The sequence below is a fragment of the Geotrypetes seraphini genome, chromosome 7 (genome assembly GCF_902459505.1).
Source record: "Geotrypetes seraphini chromosome 7, aGeoSer1.1, whole genome shotgun sequence".
Taxonomy (NCBI): Eukaryota; Metazoa; Chordata; class Amphibia; order Gymnophiona; family Dermophiidae; genus Geotrypetes; species Geotrypetes seraphini.
The window spans coordinates 197,565,411-197,591,394 of record NC_047090.1 but is presented as its reverse complement, the minus strand read 5'-3'; the positions used below and the strand labels follow the sequence as shown (position 1 = coordinate 197,591,394).

Here is a 25,984-nt window from a genome sequence, read left to right as displayed (position 1 = left end):
AATCTAATCCTTAGGTTTGTATACCGCATCATCTCCACGTTCGTAGAGCTCAACTCGGTTTACAGTAGGAGAAATAGGAAGGAACTACAACAGAGGGTTAGAGGTAGAAGTATGAAGAAAATTTAGAGGACTTGGGATGCCAAGATATAAGAGTTTCCTTGATTCCTAAGTTGGAGGGAGACTTACATTTTTTGAGAAAAGCCAGGTTTTCAGATGTTTGCGGAAAACTTGGAGAGAGCTCAAGTTCCGAAGAGGGGAGGTAAGGTTGTTCCAGAGCTCAGTGATTTTGAAGTGGAGGGAGGTCCCTAGCTTTCCTGTGTGGGAAATGCCTTTTAGCGAGGGGAAGGATAGTTTTAATTTGTGAGAGGATCTGGAGGTATTAGGGTTTGAGGAATTCCAAGAAAGAGGGATAAAGGGAGGGAGGATACCATATAGGATTTTGAAAGTTAAACAGGCGCATTTATAGTGGACCCTGGTGATTATCGGAAGCCAGTGGAGCTTGGCCAGGAGCAAGGAGACATGGTCAAATTTACTTTTAGTGAAGATGAGCTTGGCCGCGGCATTCTGAATCCGTTGGAGTCTGTGGAGGTTTTTCTTAGTTAGGCTTAAGTAGATAGAGTTGCAATAGTCCAATCTGGAGAGGATGATGGATTGGACAAGGAGGGTAAAATGTTTTTGATGGAAGCAGGATCTCATGTGTGACGTGTGGCTTGTTACTAAAAATCATGTTTTTTGTACAGATGAGGGGGGGGGTGCCAAAAAATGATTGGCCCCGGGTGTTACATATGCTAGGTACGCCACTGTATGTAAAGATAACAGAAAGCTGGCGAAGCAAAAACTTTAAGTAAATTGTTATTCTTCTAAGTTTTGAGTATTTAACCCTCCCACAATCTCACGGGCACTCGTCCTCCGCGCCTGCTCATAAATTTGTGGAGTATTTAACTTGTTGCTTATGCATATTTTTTTTTGCACACACCTCATCAATCCTTAGAGGGAACATTGGTCTTGGTGCTTCTTGTTCTCCCTGCCATTTTCAAATTGTTATTTAGGTATGCCTACCTGTTAGTTATTTGAAAAAGTCTGCCTGTTAGTTAGTTTGAGAATTTGAGAGAAAAGTCTGCCTATTTAAGAGCTTGAAAGAAAAGTCTGCCTGTTTGAGAGTTTGAAAGAAAAGTCTGCTTGTAGGTTCATTAGTTTGAGGGGTTGGGAGTGTCTGAGAAGGTCTGCCTGCTATGTAATTAGAGATATATAATTAGAGATATATAGTTAGAGAGGATTGCCCGCTTGCTAGTGAGCTAGAAAGGTCTGCCTATTAAAAAGTCTGCCTGTTAGAAAGGTCTGCCTGTTAGGAGGATTAAAAGATGGATGGAAAGTTTAAAGATATAGTTTGAGAAAGACTGACTCTATTGGTTGTCTGTGGTCTTGCTTTCTGTTTGTGAGAGTTGTGATTCTGCTGGTGCTGATGGATGACAGAAAGGTGAATAGTGAAGTGCCACAAGGATCGATGTTGGAGCTGATTCTGTACAATATATTTGTGAGCAACTTTGTTGAAGGTTTAGAAGGTAAGATTTGTCTTTTGTGGCCGATATCAAGATTTGTAAGAGTGGACACCTCAGAGGTGAGCTGAAAACAAGAAAAAGAATCTGCAAAAGTTAGAAGAATGGTCTAATGTATGGCAACTAAAATTCAATGCAAAGCAGTGCATAGTGATGCACTTGATGAGCAGAAATCTGAGGGAGCTATATGTGCTAGGAGGGGAGAGGCTGATATGCATGGACAGGAAGAGGGACCTTGGGGTGATAGTGTCTGAAGGCAACAAAAGATTGTGACGACAGTGGTTGTAACCAGAAGGATGCTAAGCTATATAGAGAGAGGCACAACCAGCAGAAGAAAAGAGGTGTTGATGCCCCTGTATAGGTCATTGGTGAGGCCCCACTTGAAACAAGAAGTTGCAGCAGAGCAGAAGATTGAACACTGAGCAGCCGCGTGTGCGCGGCTCTTTGGGAAAGCGTGCAGGTTGCCGAAAAAGAAAGCCTGCAAACTAAAGTGAGGTGAAGGGAGGGAGCTGGCTAAATGCTATCATCAATCGGGCGGGCGGGTAGGGGCTGCAGGGACCGCGTGTTCCCGGCTCACATTTTTTCTTTGTGTTTCTCTGTGATCACAGGAAGTGCTTGCAACTTTAAAAAGCAGAATGGGAAGTAACAGCTCTGTGTATATGTACGAAGAAAACAAAAGTCCTAGCACACATCTGCCCTTGAAGCACAATGTTGTTCTGTGCATAAAAATTAGCTTCACAAAAATTTTATGTGTGAAAAAAATTTGTGAGTCTAATATTTACACACAGAACAGCATTCTAGTTCATGTGTAGGTGTGTGCTGGCACTTTTATTATTATTCTGATTTTTTGGACATGAACACAGTGCAGCTGCAATTACAGCAGAACTACTCATCCGTAGTTGCTAAAAGATTTGGAGCATTAAGACAGCTTAGAGCAGGGGTCTCAAAGTCCCTCCATGAGGGTCGCAATCCAGTCGAGTTTTCAGGATATCCCCAATGAATATGCATGAAATCTATGTGCATGCACTGCTTCAATGCATATTCATTGAGGAACTCCTGAAAACCCGACTGGATTGCGGCCCTCAAGAAGGGACTTTGAGATCCCTGGCTTAGAGTTATTCAAAATGGGAGTGAAAGGGAAAAGGATTCTGGGCCAAGGGGATGAAAACGGAAAGAAAAACCCACAGCAGGAAAGAAAGGGGAGGACAGGCAGGTGAGCCAGATGCTGGAAGCAGGGGGGGTGGGAAGAAAGAGGGAAAGAAGCTAGATGGGTTTGAAAAGAAGAGACACATTGGTATGGAAGAGGAAGATAGGGGAAATCTGGACACAGGAAGGTAACAGAAAGAGGGGAAATTATGTTCATGGGGCATAGGGACAGAGACATAAAGGGGACATGCCATGGGGATGGTATATGGACACAGGGGGGGAGCAATGGCAGATACATAGGGGAGATATTAGAAATGGGGAAAATAGGAGCACAGAAGCGAGATGGTTTGTGGAGATGGGACAGGGACCGAGCTCGCAGGCTCCAGTGGCTTGCACAAATGACATTATAACGTGCCATGAAAATAAGAGGGAAGAAGGTAGATAGATAGGCCACGCGAGAGGAGCTGAAGGGTGGTAGAAAGGAACAGATTGTAAAGGAGGGAGAGATGGGTGGTGGTGGAAAGGAATAGAACAGACATTGAAGGAGGGTGGAGAGGAACAGACCCTGAAGGGAAATGTGGAAGACAGAGTGGGGAGAAGATACTGGAAGGGAAGAAGACAGATGCCAGACTATGGGGGAGCGGAGGGAAGAAGATGGGTGCTAGACCAATTGGGGAGGGTGAAGGGAGAGGCACAGTAACAGCAAATGGAAGACGCAGAGAGAAGACACACAGTGGATGGAAGGAATTGAATGAGAAGATGTGGAAAGCAGAAACCAGACAACAAAGGTAGAAAAAAATTTCTATTTATTTATTTATTTTTTTGCTTCAGGATAAAGTAGTATATTAGTTGTGTTGATAAAAATGTATAAACAAAGCCCTGCCAGCTGAACATCTCTTTCTCTAGTTCAGCAGCAGGAACTTGGATTTATAAGAAAGGAATAAGCTAAATATTACAGTACTAAGGCTTATATGGATGCTGCGGGGACAGTGACGGGGCGGTGAAAGGGATGGCGGTGACGGTGAAGGGAACGGCGGTGACGGGGCGGTGCAGAGGATGGTGGGTCGGGGACGGGACAGTGACGGGGACAGATTTTTTCCCCGTGTCATTCTCTAGCCTGTAACAGGAGTAAGTATTTTGCAGTGATATTTTCCTTCCCAGTCCTCCACCCTGTGCAGACAGTACATGGGTCTTGAAAATTTAGGAAACTAACTTCACTGTACCAGAAGTGAGGTGCAGTTTTTTCCTGTTACCTTTGAAAGCTGTTCAAAGAGATATGGCCTCTCATTGACTTTCCTCTTCATCTCTGCCAGTTCCTGCTTATATTCATGGTTTCTCTTCTGATCATTCAGCCTGCAAACAAATATTTCACCCATTAAGAACTGGCACACTTGAAAGATCTGCATGTTACTTCCCCACCTTGTACAGGTTTGTGCACAGTGATGCTGAAACAGACTGTTGTGTTATTCTACAATACCTAAATAAATTAGAATGGTAAACTGGTATTACAGACATTAATAGTGGGTAATGCATGTTCTCCTGAACAAAGAGCATTAGTGTGAAATGAGAAGCACATCCTCGTCTTTTCCCCTCCTCCAGTGGGTCCAACATTTTCTGCTGGCACTACATCAGCACTGATTACCCATGAGGAGAAACTACACAATCTTTTATGGTTTCAATAAGTGACGTTGGAACCAGACATGGAAATCTTCACTTAGTTAAAAGCTCCAGCCTTGGGTGAATAGACAAAAGGAGGAAAAGTTAAAAAATAAGATGGGAATGTTAGAATGCATATAATACACTAGGGTCTATGACAATTGTAGGAAGACAGGAACATAAGAATATCCAAACTGGGGCAGATCAAAAGTCCATCAAGCTCAGTATCCTGTTTCCAACAGTGGCCAACCCAAATCCCAAGTACCTAGCAAGATCCCAACCAATAACACAAATTTTATGCAGCTTATCCTAGGAATAAGCAGTGGATGTCTCCAGGCCATCTCATTAATGACCTATGGGCTTCTCTTTTAAGAAATTATCCAAACTTTTTTTAAACCATGCTAAGCTAAATGATTTCATCACATTCTCAGGCAACAAATACCAGAGTTTAATTATATGTTGTGTGAAGAAATATTTATTCGGTCTGTTTTAAATCTACTACTTAGTAGTTTCATTGCATATCCCCTAGTCCTAGTATTTTTGTAAAGAGTAAACAAGCAATTCACATCTACCCTTTCCACTCCACTCAGTATTTTATAGACCTCTATTATATCACCCTTGAGCCATCTCTTCTCCAAGCTAAAAAGCCCTAGCCGTTTTACCCTGCTCTCTACCTGCCCTGCTCTCTCCTGCCCTTCCCCGCACTGCGAGCCATGGCCTACAAAAAGTAAAAAGTTTTTTAAAAAAGTTGTGATATCCCCCCTATGCACCGATGCCCCACAAAAGTTAGGAGGGATGCCAACTCCCTCCTGCCATGTTATAAACCCCGCCGGGCCAGGCCCACCTCCCTCCCTGTTGCAAAATCTAGTCCGGCCGGCTGGCCGAGCCTGGCCCACCCACCAAAAATCAAACTGCAGGAGGGATGTCAACTCCCTCCTGCCACTCTCCAAACCTCCCGGACACCCCCCTCCCCATTCCAGGCCCCTTTCCACCCTCCCTCCCTATACCTTTAACGGAGCAGGAGGGGTGCTCAACCCCTCCTGCTCCAATACCTCCCACGACGACTCCGAGGCCTTAGGCCCTGCCCCGTTGCATCATGTGATGCACAGGGATGAACCTAAAGCCCTGATTGGCTCAGACTCCCACCTTGGGAGGGACCTGGGGCAGCTGAGCCAATCAGGGACTTCCTTAGGGCTGAGCCTAAGGAAGTCCCTGATTGGTCAAAGCAATAGCCAATTAGGCACTTCCTAAGGCTCAGCCCTAAGGAAGTCCCTGATTGCTCAGCTGCCCCTGGCTCCTCCCAAGGTAGGAGCCTGAGCCAATCAGAGATGCGCTGAGGCGGGGCCTAAGGCCTCAGAGTCGTCATGGGAGGCATTGGAGCAGGAGGGGTTGAGTATCCCTCTTGCTCTGTTAAAGATATGGGGAGGGGGAGTGGAAAGGGGGCCTGGAATGGGTAGGGGGTGTCTGGGGGAGTGGCAGGAGGGAGTTGGCATCCCTCCTGCATTTTTTTTTGGTGGATGGGCCGGGCCCGGCCTGCCGGACTAGATTTTGCAACAGGGAGGGAGGTGGGCCTGGCCCGGCGGGATTTAACATGGCAGGAGGTAGTTGGCATCCCTCCTGCCTTTTGTGAGGCATCAGCACGTTGGGGGGCATTGCGACTTTTTAAAAAAACTTTTTACTTTTTGTAGGCCAGGGCTTGCAGTGCGGGGAAGGGCAGGAGAGACCAGGGCAGGCAGAGAGCAGGGCTTTTAATGGAGCTGGAGAGTCGAAAAGATGTTTTCAAATGGTCCCTAGCAGTCGCTTTTTGGGTTGATCGGCCAGCCCAGTCGGATCGGGAAATTTGTTTAGTGAATCGCGTCCCTACCTACTTTGCATGCAGTTCCCCTCATTTGCATGCATGGATTGGAAGCGGATCGCAGGGAGGTTAGTGAATCAGTACACGATTGGTTTGCTTAGTGGATCTAGCCCTTACTCCTTTCCCAGCAGGTGTAAGTTTATCTCAGTCCTGGCTTCCAGCAGCCATTGAGTTTTCTCCTACAGGTGATTAGAAAGCTCCTGCTTCTGGTCAAGTCCTCACAGCAAGCAGAGAGAAAAAAAGACAGTCTTTTAAAGTTCTATTCAAAAGCATGAAAACGCATGAAAACAAAACCCACTCCTTTTAGGAATTTAGTAGCAGCAGGGAAAAAGAAAAAGGTAAGTTTGTTCCAGGCTTAGACTTCTAGTCTTCCTTTAAAAAAAAAAAAGACTGCATAAATCTACAAGGCATTAAAGCTCACTTGCCTTAGTATGCCAAAACACTTCCATTGATTGATCTGCTCATTCCAGCTGTTCATAATACGCAGTCTCCATGGCCTGGTCTCACTGGCTCTGGGATTCTGGCAGTCCCTCACCAGCCTCTACCAATTCCATGGCCTCTGACCTCTCCTACCCATTTAGAACCTGAGTGTTGTGTGTGCCTCAAGTGTCTGGCATTCCTCTCCTTCTCAAGCTGCTCTGTCTTCCTGTGTAAAAAGGCACAGCCATGCCCCAAACCTTCAGGTGTTGCAGGTGCTCTAGATGCCTGACTCCCCCCCCTGTAATTGCAGGGAATAGCTCTAGAACAGGGGTGGGCAAACTTTTTGACTCGTGGGCCACAATGGGTTCTTAAATTTGACAAAGGGGCTGGGGGGGTCTTCAAAGAAAATGACCTAGGACCTAGACTAGAGCCTCACCTGGCCTCCCTATTGGTCAGTTTATTATGCAAATGAGGAGGGGGTTACATCACTTCCTGGTATAAATTATTGCATCTCCTTCAATTCCCTAGCTTAGGCACCCCAACCCTAGCTACTACCCTTTAGGTGTGCCCCTAAAGTCAATTATTCCCCCTTCTTATCCCCTCCTGAGAAAATCTGAGATGGATTTTTTTGCATTTAAAGTCCCCCCCCCCCTTGCCTAGGTTGCGATCAGAGATGTACTGCACACTTCTCCCCTCATCTTTCCACTTCCCATAGTGGAAATTGCTGCTTTTTTTTTTTTTTTACAATTTCCTCTCCTTCCTTGTTTGTGCTTCACTGCAAGGAAAAGCAATGATGCATAATACACATGTATCCATATAACTACCTGCACACACAATACTGCCTGCATATGGAAAGGGAGAGCAAAGAGTGAAAAACACAGAGGACTTTAATAGATGGCTCAGAGCCTGGTGTCATCAAGAAGGCTTCAGGTACATAGGAGGATGGGGAAATACATGGAAGGACAAGAAGCTATATTGCACTGATGGGCTACATATTACTACAGCAGGAAAAAGAAACCTTGCAGAGAAATTTAGACAATATTTTTCTAGGCATTTAAACTAGAAGGTGGGGGTGGTGTATGTACGAAGGACAATTATAGAGACCATCCCCGGCAAAAGAAAAGATATGATAGAAGTAAAGACTGCAACATAAACAATATCAGCAACTCATTTCTTAGAATTGCAACGGAAAGCGAAACGAAACAAAAATCCATAAGAAAAAGGAGATTATCGCTGAAAAATAGCTGGAAAGCGATGACCACAAATGCTCGCAGTCTAAGCAACAAAGTTCATGATCTGCAAGCCCTGATGTTAGAGGCAGATCTAGATATTGTTGCTATCACAGAGACATGGTTCAGTGAATCACATGGATGGGATGCAAACATACCGGGATATAATCTTTTTAGGAAGGACAGAGATGGTCATAAAGGTGGAGGAGTAGCTCTCTATGTAAAGATCAATATCCAAGTGACCTAAATGCAAGGGACCTGGGGAGAGGAAGAAGCGATATGGATTGCTCTGAAAAGAGAAGATGGAACTTCTATCTACGTGGGTGTAGGCTACAGACTTCAACTCAATTGCAGCAAATTAATAAGGATCTGATTGTGGATATCCAAAAGTTTGGAAGGAAAGAGGAGGTTCTGCTGTTGGGAGATTTCAACCTGCCGGATGCGGACTGGAATGTTCCGTCTGCGGAATCGGAAAGAAGTAGGGAAATTGTGGATGCCTTTCAAGAGGCTCTGCTCAGACAAATGGTGACAGAACCCACAAGGGAAAAAGCGATATTGGATCTGGTCCTCACAGATGGAGAGAGTATCTCTAATGTTCGAGTGGGTGCTCACCTGGGAAGTAGCGATCATCAAACGGTTTGGTTTGATATAACGGCTAAAGTGGAGAGCGGCCGCACGATACTTAAAGTCCTAGATTTCAAAAGTACGGACTTTAATGCAATGGGAAAGTACCTGAAGAAAGAGCTGTTAGGATGGGAGGACATAAGAGAAGTGGAAAGACAGTGGTCTAAGCTGAAAGGAGCGATAAAAATGGCTACGGACCTTTATGTGAAGAAAATCAATAAAAACAAGAGAAAAAGGAAGCCGATATGGTTCTCCAACCTAGTGGCTGAGAAAATAAAGGCGAAAGAGTTGGCGTTCATGAAATATAAAAAAACCCAAGAAGAGGAGAGCAGGAAGGACTACAGGGTGAAACTGAAAGAAGCCAAGAGAGAGATACGTTTAGCGAAGGCACAGGCGGAAGAACAAATGGCTAAAAATGTAAAAAAGGGAGATAAAAATTTTTTCAGATATATTAGTGAAAAGAGGAAGATAAAAAATGGAATTGCTAGGCTAAAAGATGCTGGGAACAAATATGTGGAGAGTGATGAGGAGAAAGCAAATGTGCTAAACAAATACTTCTGTTCTGTGTTCACAGAAGAAAATCATGGAGAAGGACCGAGATTATCTGGCAAAGTTACACGAGATTCTGCGCTGTTCACGGAGGAGAGTGTTTATGAGCAACTTGAAAAACTGAAGGTGGACAAAGCAATGGGACCAGACGGGATCCATCCCAGGATACTAAGGGAGCTCAGAGAGGTTCTGGCGAGTCCTATTAAAGACTTGTTCAACAAATCTCTGGAGACGGGAGTAATTCCTGGGGATTGGAGGACAGCGGATGTGGTCCCTATTCATAAAAGTGGTCACAGGGATGAAGCAGGAAACTACAGGCCGGTGAGCCTCACTTCAGTTGTTGGAAAAATAATGGAAGTGTTGCTGAAAGAAACTTCCTTGAATCTAATGGGTTACAGGATCCGAGGCAACATGGCTTTACAAAAGGTAAATCGTGCCAAACGAACCTGATTGAATTTTTTGATTGGGTGACCAGAGAACTGGATCGAGGACATATGCTAGATGTAATTTACTTGGATTTCAGCAAAGCCTTCGATACAGTTCCTCATAGGAGGCTGTTGAACAAACTTGAAGGGCTGAAGTTAGGACCCAAAGTGGTGAACTGGGTCAGAAACTGGCTGTCGGACAGACGCCAGAGGGTGGTGGTTAATGGAAGTCGCTCGAAGGAAGGAAAGGTGACTAGTGGAGTCCCTCAGGGTTTGGTGCTGGGGCCAATCCTGTTCAATATGTTTGTGAGTGACATTGCTGAAGGGTTAGAAGGAAAAATGTGCCTTTTTGCAGATGATACCAAGATTTGTAACAGAATAGACACCGAAGAGGGAGTGGAAAATATGAAAAAGGATCTGCAAAAGTTAGAGGAATGGTCTAATGCCTGGCAACTAAAATTCAATGCAAAGAAATACAGAGTAATGCATTTGGGGATTAATAAGGAGGAGAACTAAGAATTAAGAAGGAGAACACAGAACATTTTCACCTACCCTCCTCTCAATGGTACTCGACGTAAGAAACTTTATGACAACCTACTAGGGACACAGGCAGCTAATATTGACTCCGACATCTCAAAATTACTGATAGAAATTACAGACATAAAAGAGTTCCGAAAAGAAATAAAAACACTACTGTTCAAAAAATATCTCCCATCAATCTAAACCGCCATCTAATGAGTTCCCAACCAATTCCATTGGGAACAGAATCTCTTTATCCAACCCAAACTAAACACCCCTACTGTCCATATCATCAACATTAATTAACCAACATCATGCAATCATCAAAACAATAAATACACCTCCACTTAAAGGCATATGATGCTACTCTCCATCCGAAGAAACTTGACTCATCTCATGGAACATCTTTTGTAATCTAGAATATATTGTAATTCTTATTCTCCACCAGTTGTAAATTGACTCAGTTGCTAGGTAACATCTCCTGTGATATTGAATGTACTGTAATTCTTCACTATTACCTGTAATTAACACTTCTCCTGTAATGTAATTCTACGGGAAATGCCCAGAAATCTTCCTTATTGTAAATCCGTGGCTATGTCTATCTGCTGCGATATTGAATGTATTGTAACTCTTCACTGTTACTTGTAATCTACTCTTCTCCTGTAATGTAATTCTACTGGAAATGTCCAGATATCATCTTTATTGTAATCCGCCTAGAACCGCAAGGCACAGGCGGAATAGAAATCCCTAATGTAATGTAATGTAATAATAGGAAAGAACCGTATATGCTGGGAGGAGAGAAGCTGATATGCATGGACGGGGAGAGGGACATTGGGGTTATAGTGTCCGAAGATCTAAAGGCGAAAAAACAGTGTGACAAGGCAGTGGCTGCTGCCAGAAGGATGCTGGGCTGTATAAAGAGAGGCGTAGTCAGTAGAAGGAAGAAGGTGTTGATGCCCCTGTACAGGTCATTGGTGAGGCCCCACTTGGAGTATTGTGTTCAGTTTTGGAGACCGTATCTGGCGAAAGACGTAAGAAGACTTGAGGCGGTCCAGAGGAGGGCGACGAAAATGATAGGAGGCTTGCGCCAGAAGACGTATGAGGAGAGACTGGAAGCCCTGAATATGTATACCCTAGAGGAAAGGGGAGACAGGGGAGATATGATTCAGACGTTCAAATACTTGAAGGGTATTAACGTAGAACAAAATCTTTTCCAGAGAAAGGAAAATGGTAAAACCAGAGGACATAATTTGAGGTTGAGGGGTGGTAGATTCAGGGGCAATGTTAGGAAATTCTACTTTACGGAGAGGGTAGTGGATGCCTGGAATGTGCTCCCGAGAGAGGTGGTGGAGAGTAAAACTGTGACTGAGTTCAAAGAAGCGTGGGATGAAAACAGAAGATTTAGAATCAGAAAATAATATTAAATATTGAACAAGGCCAGTTACTGGGCAGACTTGCACGGTCTGTGTCTGTATATGGCCATTTGGTGGAGGACGGGCTGGGGAGGGCTTCAATGGCTGGGAGAGTGTAGATGGGCTGGAGTAAGTCTTAACAGAGATTTCGGCAGTTGGAACCCAAGCACAGTACCGGGTAAAGCTTTGGATTCTTGCCCAGAAATAGCTAAGAAGAAAATTTAAAAATTTAAATTTAATCAGATTGGGCAGACTGGATGGACCATTCGGGTCTTTATCTGCCGTCATCTACTATGTTACTATGTTAGACGGGGGCAGAAGCAGCCAAAGTGGTCGAGGGAGGTGATCAAGTCAAGAGCATCCAAAGAAAAGTGCAACGCGGAATCGGGCAGCTGAAGTCCTGCTTCCCTGAGCGCCAACGGCAGAGCCCCGGAGGGCTCCGGACCCCACTTAGCTTCCCAGCCCCGATTACTGCTGCTAAGCACAGTGAGAAGCGGGCACGTGCGCCATCCTCCAGCAGCCTGAACTCCGGGCTCACCCTCCTGTGCTCCAGCATGAATGAAATGGAATGCGGCACAGGCTTTCTAGGGCAACTCCAACCTCGTTCTGGCTTTCCTCACGACCTGTGCAGCCCCGCGCACCAGTAGGTGCAGTCCTGACCTCAGCCAGGAAGGAGCCGCATGGCCACCCCTAGAAGAGAGGTGGAGGAGGAGAGATGGGGATAATTCTACATGGGGGAAGGGCGTGTGGAAAGCAGTTGCAAACCTGCAACAACAAGAGCCAGGTGGAGGATTTCCACCCCCGGGAGGGAGGAAGCTGGCCCGGCATAGCGCCGGCTAATGCTCTTGCTCCGGCCCATGTGCAAAATGAGCGCTTTGCAGGCCGGATTAAACAACTAAACGGGCTAGATCTGGCCCGCAGGCTGTAGTTTGCCCATGTCTGCTCTAGAATGACGTGTGCTAGGAAGTGCAGGCTGCTCACCACTCAAACTCCCTCTAGAATCAGTGGGAATATCCTCAAACCTATCTGCATGAGGTTTAAACTGTGCTATGATTTGCATCTCTTGATCCAGTGTGTGCACTACTTTGGGGACATCTCTAGCAGACACAGGTTGCACATCACACTCTTCAGCCTGGAGAAGAGATATGATAGAGGTCTATAAAATACCAAGTGGAGTGGAGCAGGTAGACGTGAACTGCTTATTTACTTCTTCTAAAAATTCTAGGACGAGGAGGCATGCTATAAAGCAGGGGTCTCAAAGTCCCCCCCTTGAGGGCCGCAATCCAGTTGGGTTTTCAGGATTTCCCCAATGAATATGCATGAGATCTATGTGCATGCACTGCTTTCGATGCATATTCATTGGGGAAATCCTGAAAACCCGACTGGATTGTGGCCCTTAAGGAGGGACTTTGAGATCCCTGCTATAAAGTTATTACAAAGGGATGCTGAAAAGTTCTCAGCCCAACTAACTTCCTAAATTCTGAGTGTTATTTTGCTACTGTAAAGAGTGTTATTTAATTTTGCAAAGTGCCAATTTGTAAGAGCTGTCATGAAGCTCCTATTCCTGCAAAAGAAAACTCTAAAGGAAATCCATGAATGTATGATGCAAAAGCACAGACTTACCGTAATAGGTATTATCCAGGGACAGAAGGCATTTGATTTTTTTTTTTTCTCTCTTCATGTTCACCATTCATCTTCTATCTCTATGTATGTATTGTTCCCTACGTTCAGCATCTTCCTTCTCTATGTTTCCTATATGTCCCTTTCCAGTATTTCCTCTGTGTCCATCTCCCTGTCTTCATCATCTCACCATTCTATGATCCCCTCCTCCGGTGTACAGCATCACTCCTTTTAATCCCTATGCTCTCCCCCCATCTAGCATCTTCCTTCTGCGTTCTTATTCTCCCTCATGTCTAGCCATCTTCTGTGTCCATATACTCTCCCATGTCTAGAATTACCCCTCTGTGTCCATATATCACCCCCATGCAGAATTTCCCTGTTTGTCCCTGTTCCTATGCTCCCATCCATGCCCACCATCTCTCCTCTTTTTGTATATCTCCCTGTGCCCAGCTTCTCCCCTCTCTTACTCTTTACACACCAATGTGTCTCTCACTCTCTTTTTTCTCCCTCCCTTCACTATGTTCAATATTTCACTCACTCTTTTTTCATCCCCTTGGTTCAGCTTTTCTCTTTCCCTTCACTTCTCTCTCTTCCTCCCTGCAGGTCCTGCACCTCTCTCCCTTCCCTCTAGCCCCCTCTTTCCATGGGTCCAGCACCTCTAGTGCTGCCCGATTCATGATTCAAATCGATTCACCAATTCACATTGGGTGAATCGATTCAAATCAATTTAAAAACAAACAAACAAAAAAAATCGGCCTCCTGATTCGGTGACTGACCCTCCCTCTCTTTCCTTAAAGCAGGAGCGGCAGTGCTGTTTCTTGCTGGCTGGCTGCTGCCGCTCCTGCTTTAGAGGGTGAGGGGGGAGGGTCAGTCGGGAAGAGCTGTGGTGTCCGGCTTTTCCCTTGCCTCCCGCGCATCCATTTAAGCACATAAGCACATAAGCATTGCCTCTGCTGAGTCAGACCATAGGTCCATCACGCCCAGCAGTCCGCTCCCGCAGCGGCCCCCCAGGTCAATGACCTGTAGTGATCTATTACTCTACTACTCTATTACTTTACAGCAACAGAGCAGCCTGCAGAGAGGATCGCCGGTGCTAGCAATCTTTGCAGGCGGCCATCGGCCTCCGGAGCTGTTGTTTCCTCTGCCGCGATCCTGCCTCTGATGTCAGAGGAGGGTCGGGACCGCAGCAGAGGGAAGACAGCTCCGGAGGCTGATGGTAGCCTACAAAGATCGCTAGCACCGGCAATCCTCTCTGCAGGCTGCTCTGCTGCTGAAATTAGGTAAATGGAAGAGCAGGAGGCCAGGGGGAACAGTTAGGCCTTCGGGGGGGAGGTGCAGGCCTTCAGGGGGGTGTAGACCTTCAGGGGGACAGGTCTCCAGGGGGGTTGTGCAGGCCTTCAGGGGAGGGGGGCCCTGGTGTAGAAGTACACGGAGGGAGGGAAGGGGGGTTCAAAGAGACGGACAGGGGGAAGAAATAATGGGTCTAAAAACAGAGGAGAGGAAGAGCGATGGTGGACAATGGGATTTAGGGAGGGAAGAACAGAAAGGGAGAGAAGTTGGACACAAGTGATGGTGTGGAGGGTAGTTGGGAAGATAAAGGGAGAGATGGTGGACCCTGGGGTGGTGGGGAAGGAGGAAGAGATGCTGGATGAAAGGGTAGTTGAGAAAAAGTGGATCTGGGGATGGAGACAAAAAAAGGAAAGATGCCAGACCTCCGGGGGAGGGGAGGGAAACAGAAGGGGAAGAAAGAGATGGAAGATGGATGGTTAGAAAGGGTGGGATGCAGGCCTTTAAGGGGGGGACAGGCCTTCAAAGAGGGGGCAGGTCTTCAAGGGGGGCAGGCCTTCAGGGATGGTGGCGCAGGCCTTCGGGGGGGACAGACCTTCAGGGGAGGGGGGCCCTGGTGTAGAAGGAGGGAAGGGGGGTTCAAAGAGACTTTGGGGGGGAAGAAATAATGGGTCTAAAAACAGAGGAGAGGAAGAGCGATGGTGGACAATGGGATTTAGGGAGGGAAGAACAGAAAGGGAAAGAAGTTGGACACAAGGGATGGTGTGGAGGGGGGATAGAGATACTGGATAGGAGGGTAGTTGGGAAGAGAAAGGGAGAGGATGGTGGGGAAGGAGGGAGAGATGCTGGATGAAAGGGTAGTTGAGAAAAGGTGAATCTGTGGATGAGATGAAAAAAAGGAAAGATGCCAGACCTCCGGGGGAGGGAAGGGAAACGGAAGGGGAGGACAGAGATGGCAGATGGATGGTTAGCACGTAGAAAGAAGGAGACCCTGGCAAGCAAGTTATCAGAAGACAATCAGAGCCTGGGACCAACAAGATTTGAATATTGACCAGACAACAAAAGGTAGAAAAAATAATTTTATTTTCTGTTTTGTGATTACAATATGTCAGATTTAAAGAGTGTATCCTGCCAGAGCTGGTGTTAGACCGCAAACATGAGCTAGGATTTAACAGAGAGAGGAAAAGTCCTTTTTGTTTCTTTATTTTGTTTACACCACAGCGCCAGTGTGGTTAGGAGAAGCCAAAGGGGGCGAAGAAGCTATAAAATAAACCCACCAGGATGTTTGAAAAAAACACCCAATTGGGCAGGAAAATCGAATTGAAAAACCAATTCAATAGGCTGAATCGAATCAAATTTTTTTTACCTGAATCAGGCAGCACTAGTATTCACATTATCATCAGCCTAGGAGAAACCAGCTTTATTTCTCTAGGGATTTTCAGCCCAACGCCCCTCCTCCTAGGAGAGAGGGGTGGGACTATGACACACGTGAAAACAGAGGCCTGAATCACAGTAGGGGAAGACAGGAGAGACAGAGGCAGAAGAAGCAAAGCAGAGGCCCCAGCAGGAGCATGCCCAAGAAGGAGAGGGGAGGAGTCTCTCTCCTCAACCTCACAGCAGTGAGGACTTGCCTAGCCTGAGAGCATGGTAGGAAACGAGGCTATGGACACTGCTGAATTGCCTCTAGATGCCAGCTTTAACCCAGAGTGGATGGAGGTTAGTTCCTAAGCTAAAGGGAAGAAAAGAACCTGTCTGAGTAAACTGGGTTTGTGTGCTGGCTCCCTGCAAGCAAGGAGAAGCGCCCTGTGCTGGGCGGGAAGGCACTCGCGCATGCGCGGTGTGGGTGACTCGAAACTTCGAGTTTCTTCAAGCAAGTCTGCTTGTGAGGCATCCGCATCCGGGCTCCGTCGATGATGTCACCCAAATGTGAGAATACCTGCCTGCTTGTCCTGGGATAAGCTGTAAATTTCAACCTGTGAAGTTTCTGTGATTAAGCCTCTGCAACAAACTTTCGAAAACTACAAGAATGAGAGGGCATTCGGAAAAATTGAGAGGGGAAAGATTCAGAACCAATGCTAGGAAGTTCTTCTTCACCCAAAGGGTGGTGGACACCTGGAATGCGCATCCAGAGGGTGTGATAGGACAGAATACGGTATTGGAGTTCAAGAAGGGATTGGATGATTTCCTGAAGAAAAAGGGGATAGAAGGGTTTAGTAGAGGATTACTATACAGGTCCTGGACCTGATGGGGCTGCCGCGTGAGCAGACTACTGGGCATGATGGACCTCTGGTCTGACCCAGCAGAAGCACTGCTTATGTTCTTATCTAAAGCACCCTGCTGTGCTAAGTCTACAGAAAAGCTCAGCTGTTGCTGATAAGCCCTGTTAACCATAGGAGCAAGGGCTGAGAGCTGGACACTATACCTCACAAGTTAAACTGGGGACTGTGGCTGTATCTCCAATGTTTTGCCATTGTGTTTACCTTCCATGTTTTGCAATTTTCTGTTCTTGTATGAAGTTATTTTGCATGGTGAAGAGCAGGGGTGCCCACACTTTTTGGGCTTGCGAGCTACTTTTAAAATGACCAAGTCAAAATGATCTACCAACAATAAAATTTAAAAAAAAACACAAAGCACACTGTACGCATAGAAAATGTTAATTATCGTTCCTATTCCGGGGGTTTTTCAAAGGGGTCAAGACAGATGACTCTTTGCACTGTCACCTCAGTAACAACCATACAAAAATAGACAAATACCCCCTCCCTTTTAACTAAACCACGATAGCAGTTTTTAGTGCAGGAGCTGCACTGAATACCCTGCGCTGCTCTCGACGCTCATAGGCTCCCTGCGCTAAAAAACGCTATTGTGATTTAGTAAAAGGGGACCATAGTGTAAAATATAGACAGCAGATATAAATTCAGACACATTTTGATCACTAAATTTAAAATAAAATAATTTTTCCTACCTTTGTTGTCTGATGATTTCACGAGTCTCTGGTTGCACTTTCTTCTTCTGACTGTGCATCCAATCTTTCTTCCCTTCTTTCAGCCTTTATGCTTCCTCTCCTCCAGACCTCATTCCCTCCCCCAACTTTTTCTTCCTCTCCCCCTGCCCTTTTTTTCTCCCTGCCTCCCTTTCTTTTTTTCTCTCTTCATGGCCCCTTTCTTTTTTTTCTGTTTCCCTTCTTTCCTTTTGTCTCCCTGCCTGCCCCCTTTCTTTCTTTCTCCCTGCCCTCCCCCAAGCCACTGCTGCTGCCATCGGGAAACAGGCCCCCAAGCCGCCGCCATCAGGGAACAGGCCCCCAAATCGCTGCAGCCACCGCCATCGGATAACAGGCTCCAAAGCCGCCGCCGCCCCAAGCTCTCCCTGCTTCCCTGTGTCAGGCCGACCAGCATTCCTCTCCCCGACGTCAATTCTGCCGTCGGAAAGGAAGTTCAAGCCCAGCCAGGCAGCGATTGGCTGGCCAGAACTTTCTCTCCGACGGCAGAATTGACGTCGGGGAGAGGAAGGCTGATCGGCCCAATAGATCGCCAAGGCAAAGTGAGTCTATCACGGAGCCCGGGATGGGCTCTATGATCGACTCACTTTGCCTTGGCGATCTACCGGTCGATCACGATCGACCTATTGGGCACCCCTGGTGAAGAGGACTGTCGTTAACCAGAGAAAGTCCAGGGGAATTATATTACATGCCATACTTGAACTTTGGACATTTCTGACTACTGTGTGAATCATTTTTATTTTTCACATATCCCTAATCACCTCTTATGATATAACTAATAATGATCTCAAATAATAAATATATGTATATGTGAAAAACTCAGACCCAACAACCAACCTCTAGTGATACACACGGAGGTAGTTGTAAATGAGACCATCACAGCCATTAACTGTCTCATACTACCGCATAGTATTAGATCTTAAACTCTATAACTTCCCTTTGAGAGAGGGCTTTAGAAACGTTGACTCAGCTGGAGTTGTGGATATAGAAGCAGTAGTATGTTTTTTGGTGGAAGGTACTATCTAAATCGTCATTATGTTCCACGTATTTTGGTGCATGTAAGGCTGCTCTGCTCCTGAGGATCATTTTACCTTAATGCTGTTAGTTAGTTCAGGTTTGGGTGCTCTGTACCTGGGTAAGCCGTTAAAATAAGGATAATATTTAATTAATATAGTTGTTTAAGCATTAAATACTGTAAACTATAGGTAAAACACAGTAGAAGTTAACTCCAATAAGGTTTTAAATTAAAGATAACTGTGTATTTACAATTTTAATGGTTGTTAGTGTCCCCTCCTGAAGAAGCTCCAATTCGTGAAACTCGAGTTGGGGGGGGGGGGGGGGTCGAGGGAAATGAGAGAGACAGCATTCAAAGTTTTTTAACATTGTCCTGGAGCAGTTGCTGAGAAGTCATAGCCCAACCACCGCTAAAGATAAGTAATTAGTGGAAGTTATAGAGTTTAAAATCTAATACTATGCGGTGGTATGAGACAGTGAATGGCTGTGATGGTCTCATTTACAACTGCCTCTGTGTGTATCACTAGAGGTTGGTTGTTGGGTCTGAGCTTTTCACATATACATATATTTATTATTTGAGATGCTGGGAACCAATATGTGGAGAATGATGAGAAGAAAGCAAATGTGCTAAACAAATACTTCTGTTCTGTGTTCACAGAAGAAAATAATGGAGAAGGACCGAGATTTTCTGGCAAAGTTACACAAGAAAATGGAGTAGATTCTGCGCCGTTCACAGAGGAGGGTGTTTATGAACAACTTGAAAAATTGAAGGTGGACAAAGCAATGGGACCAGACGGGATCCATCCCAGGATACTAAGGGAGCTCAGAGAGGCTATTAAAGACTTGTTCAACAAATCTCTGGAGACGTGAGTGATTCCTGGGGATTGGAGGAGAGCGGATGTGGTCCCTATTCATAAAAGTGGTCACAGGGATGAAGCAGGAAACTACAGGCCGGTGAGCCTCACTTCAGTTGTTGGAAAAATAATGGAAGTGTTGCTGAAAGAAAGGATAGTGTATTTCCTTGAATCTAATGGGTTACAGGATCCGAGGCAACATGGCTTTACAAAAGGTAAATCGTGCCAAACGAACCTGATTGAATTTTTTGATTGGGTGACCAGAGAGCTGGATCGAGGACATATGCTAGATGTAATTTACTTGGATTTCAGCAAAGCCTTTGATACAGTTCCTCATAGGAGGCTGTTGAACAAACTGGAAGGGCTGAAGTTAGGACCCAAAGTGGTGAACTGGGTCAGAAACTGGCTGTCGGACAGACGCCAGAGGGTGGTGGTTAATGGAAGTCGCTCGAAGGAAGGAAAGGTGACTAGTGGAGTCCCTCAGGGTTCGGTGCTGGGGCCAATCCTGTTCAATATGTATGTAAGTGACATTGCTGAAGGGTTAGAAGGAAAAGTGTGCCTTTTTGCAGATGATACCAAGATTTGTAACAGAGTAGACACCGAAGAGGGAGTGGAAAATATGAAAAAGGATCTGCAAAAGTTAGAGGAATGGTCTAATGCCTGGCAACTAAAATTCAATGCAAAGAAATACAGAGTAATGCATTTGGGGATTAATAATAGGAAGGAACCGTATATGCTGGGAGGAGAGAAGCTGATATGCACGGACGGGGAGAGGGACCTTGGGGTGATAGTGTCCAAAGATCTAAAGGCGAAAAAACAGTGTGACAAGGCAGTGGCTGCTGCCAGAAGGATTCTGGGCTGTATAAAGAGAGGCGTAGTCAATAGAAGGAAGAAGGTGTTGATGCCACTGTACAGGTCATTGGTGAGGCCCCACTTGGAGTATTGTGTTCAGTTTTGGAGACCGTATCTGGCGAAAGACTTAAGAAGACTTGAGGAGGTCCAGAGGAGGGCGACGAAAATGATAGGAGGCTTGCGCCAGAAGACGTATGAGGAGAGACTGGAAGCCCTGAATATGTATACCCTAGAGGAAAGGAGAGACAGGGGAGATATGATTCAGACGTTCAAATACTTAAAGGGTATTAACGTAGAACAAAATCTTTTCCAGAGAAAGGAAAATGGTAAAACCAGAGGACATAATTTGAGATTGAGGGGTGGTAGATTCAGGGGCAATGTTAGGAAATTCTACTTTACGGAGAGGGTGGTGGATGCCTGGAATGCGCTCCTGAGAGAGGTGGTGGAGAGTAAAACTGTGACTGAGTTCAAAGAAGCGTGGGATGAACACAGAAGATTTAGAATCAGAAAATAATATTAAAGATTGAACTAGGCCAGTTACGGGCAGACTTGCACGGTCTGCGTCTATGTATGGCCGTTTGGAGGAGGATGGGCAGGGGAGGGCTTCAATGGCTGGGAGGGTGTAGATGGGCTGAAGTAAGTCTTAACAGAGATTTCGGCAGTTGGAACCCAAGTACAGTACCGGGTAAAGCTTTGGATTCTTGCCCAGAAATAGCTAAGAAGAAAAAAAAAAAAAAAAATTTAAATTGAATCAGGTTGGGCAGACTGGATGGACCATTCGGGTCTTTATCTGCCGTCATCTACTATGTTACTGCTAAGCCGCCTGTTGGTCTAGGCAGGGGTTAGCTGTGTGACAGTATTCTTTAAAATAGTTTCCACTATATTGTCTGGTTTATAATTTCCCAGATCACTCCTTGAATCCTTTAAAAAAAAAAAAAAAAAAAATCAGCTTTACATTACCCAACCACCAATCTTCAGGTACTACAGATGATTTTATTGATGGGTTAGAGATCACTAACAGCAGATCAAAATTTCACATTTCTTTCAGTATCTTGGGGTCAGGGGAAGGGTACAATGAAGATCACAGGGGTATATATGTTATGTCTTTTGAAATATGAGGTGGACATAAGCAAAAGCTAATATGTTCAAAAGTAAGATACTAACCAGTGATGTTTCAGTTTCTCTTTGAAAACATCCACCAAAGGTACATGAGAATCCAGGAGTTTTGCTCGTCTACTCACTGATTTGTGCATTGCCTGAGATCTCTTTCTATATGACTCCATCCACTGATCTTTTCCATACTCCTTGTTTTGTTTTTCCTCCAAGGAGCATCTAAAGAGAAAAATGAACTATCAATTTGTAATTCTGGAAATGTCCAGCTTACTCCTTTTGTAATCAGCCTAGAACTATGAGGTTAAGGTGGAATGTAATATAATCAAGAGATACATGAAATCTATAAGAGCTAGTGACTGGTTTTTAAGATAAGTGAATAAAGAAAAGATAAAATTCACAAACATAAGAAAAGCAAGAGCAACAGCATAACAATCTTAAAGGTGATCATGGTCTGTTAGAATTATGGGACCTGAACAGCCTGGAGAATCTCCTGGCCATTTAAATTTCCTGTCCAGGAGATAACCAGGCATTTTTTGTGGCTCTTAACCAGATAATGTGGCTGAAAATGCCTAGTTAGCACCAAGTCAAAATTGGCTATTTTGGGGGCATTCTGGAGAGGGGGGGGGTTATGTTGGCCAGGAATGTATGAACTGAGGACTAGGTGGCTGCTTTACAGATGTCCTCAATAGGAGTGGAGCGTAGATGGGCTACAAAAGTCATTATCACTCGCACCTTGTGTGTTGTTATACAACCCTCTAGCTTTAGACCAGTCCAAGCATAACAGAACGAGATATAGTTCACAATCTATATGGAGACTGTTCTCTTGGTTGAAGAGGTTCCTAGCTTGTCAAAAGACGGGAACAATTGAGTAGAAGTTTTGTGAGACTTGGTTCTATCCAAGTTGCAAGCTAGAGCACGTTTGCAGTTCAATGTGTGAAGTGCTTCCTTACCAGGATGAGCTTGTGGCTTTGGAAAAAATACTGGAAGATTGATGGACTGGTTAAGATGACTTGTCTATCAGAATTCCTGCAGGGATCTCTACTAGGACAGGTGCTATTTAACTTAATAATAACTTTATTTTTATATACCGCAATACCACAAACATTTCAGAACGGTTTACAGAAGAAGAGACTGTATACAGACAGTGATATTACAAAAAAACTTTCAAAATTAAATTAGCATGGTAAGATTAATCAAATTTTTACTGGAAGTGTTTTAGAAGTACATCAAGGCAGAAATGGAGTCAGAGAAATTTATCAAAGAGATAAGTTTTGATTGACTTCCTAAAAGTTTGATAAGAAAGTGAGTTTGAAATAAAATTGGTTAAACATTTATTCCATTTGCCTGCTTGGAACAATAATGTTCTATCTAGAAATTGGAACGACAAGTGGGGTGATTAAATTTGCAGATGACACTAAACTGTTCAAAGTTGTTAAAACACATGCAGATTGTGAGAAATTACAGGCATACCTTAGGAAATTGGAAGAGTGGGCATCCAAGTGGCAGATGAAATTTAATGTAGACAGATTCAAAGTGATGCACATTGGTCACCGTAAGAACGGGCTACTGGGCTTGATGGACCATTGGTCTGACCCAGTAAGGCTATTCTTATGTTCTTAATAACCCAAATCATAGCTACCAGATGCTAGGGTCCACCTTGGGGGTTAGCAGTAGCACCTAAGAAAAGGATCTGGGTGTCACTGTAGAAAATATGATGAAACCTTCCACTCAATGTACGGCGGCCAAAAAAGCAAACAAAATGATAGGAATTTTTAAAACAGGAATGGTTAACAAGACTAAGAATGTTGTAAAAGAAACAAAGAAACATATTGGCAGATAAAGGCCAAATCACCCATCCAGTCTGCCCATCCACAGTAACCATTATCTCTTTCTCTCTCTAAGAGATCCCACGGCCTATTCCAGGCTTTCTTGAATTCAGACACAGTCTCTGTCTCCACGAACTCTTCAGGGAGACTGTTCCATGCATCTACCACCCTTTCTGTAAAAAAATATTTCCTTAGATTACTCCTGAGCCTATCACCTTTTAACTTAATCCTGTGCCCTCTCATTCCAGAGTTAACAACAACAACTTTATTTTTGTATACTGCAATACCACAAGCAGATCAGGGCAGTTTACAGAGGAAGAGCATGTCAAGATTAGTCAAGATTTATCCGGAAGCATTTCAAAGATACAAGAAGACAGGAAAGGAGTCAGAGAAATTTATCAAAGAGAGAGGTTTTAATTGAATTCCTGAAGGTTTGGTAGGAGGGTGCATTTGAAATGAAGTTGGTTAAACATTTATTCCATTTGCCTGCTTGGAATGATAATGATCTATCAAGGAATCTCTTGTAGATACAGCCCTTCAAGGATGGAAAAGCAAACAGGTAGGCATTACATGTGCAAGTGGTACCTGTGTGTCAGGTAGATTGGGGGATGAACCTGTTATGGTTTTGAAGCAGAGGCAGGCAAACTTGCAGCCAGTGTAAATTTTTGTAATACGGGCTTACATGATCCGATTTTTTGAGACCATAAATGAGAGGGAAGGCAGGATTCTGAATGACTCAATTGTTTGATGGTTTTCTTAAAGGATCGCAAGTATATAATATTGCAGTAATATTGCTTAAGATCAGAGATTGAACAAGCAGTTGAAAAGAGAGGGAGTCAAAATAGTGTTTAATGGTACAAAGTTTCCATCAGGTGAAAAAACATTTTTTTAACCTGAGCATTAGTATGATCTTCAAAAGTCAAGCATCGGTCCAGGATGACTCCAAGGATTTTGATAGTAGAATTAATTGGGTAATCTAACCTGTTTAATCTCAAAGAGATATTCATGATCTTATAATTAGGACTTGCCAAGAAAATCTTGTTTTTTTTTCCGAGTTCAGTTTTAATTTAAATTGTGTAGTCCATTGTTCTACCTCAGTGAGGACAGATGAGGTAAGTTGTTCTGTCTCTTGTGTCATTGAGGTTATGGGAATGATAACTGTAATATCATCTGCGTATATATACAATTTCAATTTTAAGTCAGATAGCATATGTCCCAATGATGCCATGTAGACATTGAAAAGTGAAGGGGAGAGAGGGGAGCCCTGTGGAACTCCACAGGGATTACACCAAGACTGAGAGAAGGTTCCTTCACTGTGAACTTGGTAAATGCGGTTTTTTATGAAGCCCGTAAACCAGTTTAGTACCTGTCCAGAAATGTCAATAGAATCGAGGCATCTAAGCAGAATGTCATGGTCAACAAGATCAAAGGCACTGCTCAAGTCGAATTGAAGTACCAGTGCACTTTTTCCCAGGGAAAACAAATGGAGCTAAGACTGTTTCCGTACTGTAATTTGTACGAAAACCAGACTGGGAGTCGTGTAGAATGCTGATCTTCTCTAAATATTTCATGAGACCAATGTTAACCAGTCCTTCCATTAGTTTAAGAAAAAGTGGTATGTTGGCAATAGGTCTGTAGTTGGCAGCCGAAGAAACTGACTCCTTGGAGTTTTTAATAATAGGAGTCAAGGATATGGCCAAGTTCCACTGGAAAATAGCCAGTACACATACATAAAGAAACCCAGTTAAAAAGTTCAGCTTTGAAGGGGAAGGGAGATGATTTCTTGATAGTCGGTGGACAGTTGTCTAATAGACAATTGGATTTTGCATATTTTGAGTAAAGCTTGAGAAACTGGTTCCAATCTAGGTTTTCGAAATGATTCCAGATCATATCAGCAGTTGAACCTTCATGTTCTAAAACAAATTGAGTGATTGGTAGATCTTTGCTTGTACCTACAAGAGACGATCTCAAATTTTGAATTTTTGTGACAAAGTAGTCGGCTAAGTTTGCAGCACAGGGTGGGAGATCTGTATTAGAACGTTTACGTAGATCAATATCAAACAGAGAATTGACTATTCTGAAAAGTTCTTTGCTATTCAACCTAGGAAAATTAATTGTTTGGGAATAATGTTTACAACGCTTTTCTTTAATCAATCTTTTATACTCTTTAACCTTTAGTCGCCAAATAAGTCTGTCCTCATCTTTCCCTGATTTACACCATATTCTTTCCAATTTACATACTTCTCGCTTTAAAACCGTTAAATCAGTATCATACCAGCTATCTGATAAATGATGTCTTTTCCTACATTCTTTCAATGGTGCAATATCGTTTAGGACCTGATCGTTAATATTTTTCCATCCTAGGATGAAATTTGGATCTAAGTCTGAGTTAGATATTAAGCTATGGTTAATGAAACACAGCTGAATGTGATATAATAAATTATGTATTTATTCTAAGTTAAGCTTCTTTAATTGTTTTGTGATTTAGCTCTGTGAGATAGAACATAGACATGCTGGAACCAGAGGAGAGCCAGACCCCATCTGCTGCACTGGATTCTGAGTGGAAGAAACAGGCATAGCCTTTTTAACCAGAAAAGCCTGATACATGTTCACAAATTTCGGAGGAAAATAATCACTGGTGGCAAGGGCTGCTCTGCGTGCATCAGAAGCATTAGAGTGCTTAGAAGCTTTATGAGATTTTTTTCCCCGAGCTGCACTTGCATTTCACCGTCTCTGGTCGAATTGGAGGTAAGCGGGACCTCTGCAGAGGAGAGGAATGTGGAATTTGCACACGCTTCGCCCCCCTCATGGGCCGCAGCGCACATGATACATGGCTGCGAATCCGGGAGCCATCTGCCACAATTATGGCACACAGATACAGCGTGCACACAGATACAGTGGCTTGTGCAGCAACAGAAAGCAATGGCAGGCAAGCTAAACACTGAGCATGCAAGGAGATCAATACCTCAGGAGCTGAGAAACTGGATTTCAGATCTTCTGACTGCCTCATCTTCCCTGTCACCTCAGTCAGT

General features: G+C 44.3%; 1 protein-coding gene across 3 annotated transcripts in view; it reads right to left on the bottom strand.

Moving 5' to 3' along the window:
- The window catches only part of FAM161B (FAM161 centrosomal protein B), a 351,011-nt gene that overhangs the window by 143,779 nt on the left and 181,248 nt on the right, over positions 1 to 25,984 (bottom strand). For all 3 annotated transcript variants that reach the window (XM_033950765.1, XM_033950766.1, XM_033950767.1), the window contains exons 6-7: positions 21,178 to 21,345; positions 3,956 to 4,055 (exon numbers count right to left, since the gene is read on the bottom strand). In XM_033950765.1, coding sequence (XP_033806656.1) covers positions 3,956 to 4,055; positions 21,178 to 21,345 — 268 coding nt within the window. The remainder of the gene's footprint in view (positions 1 to 3,955; positions 4,056 to 21,177; positions 21,346 to 25,984) is intronic.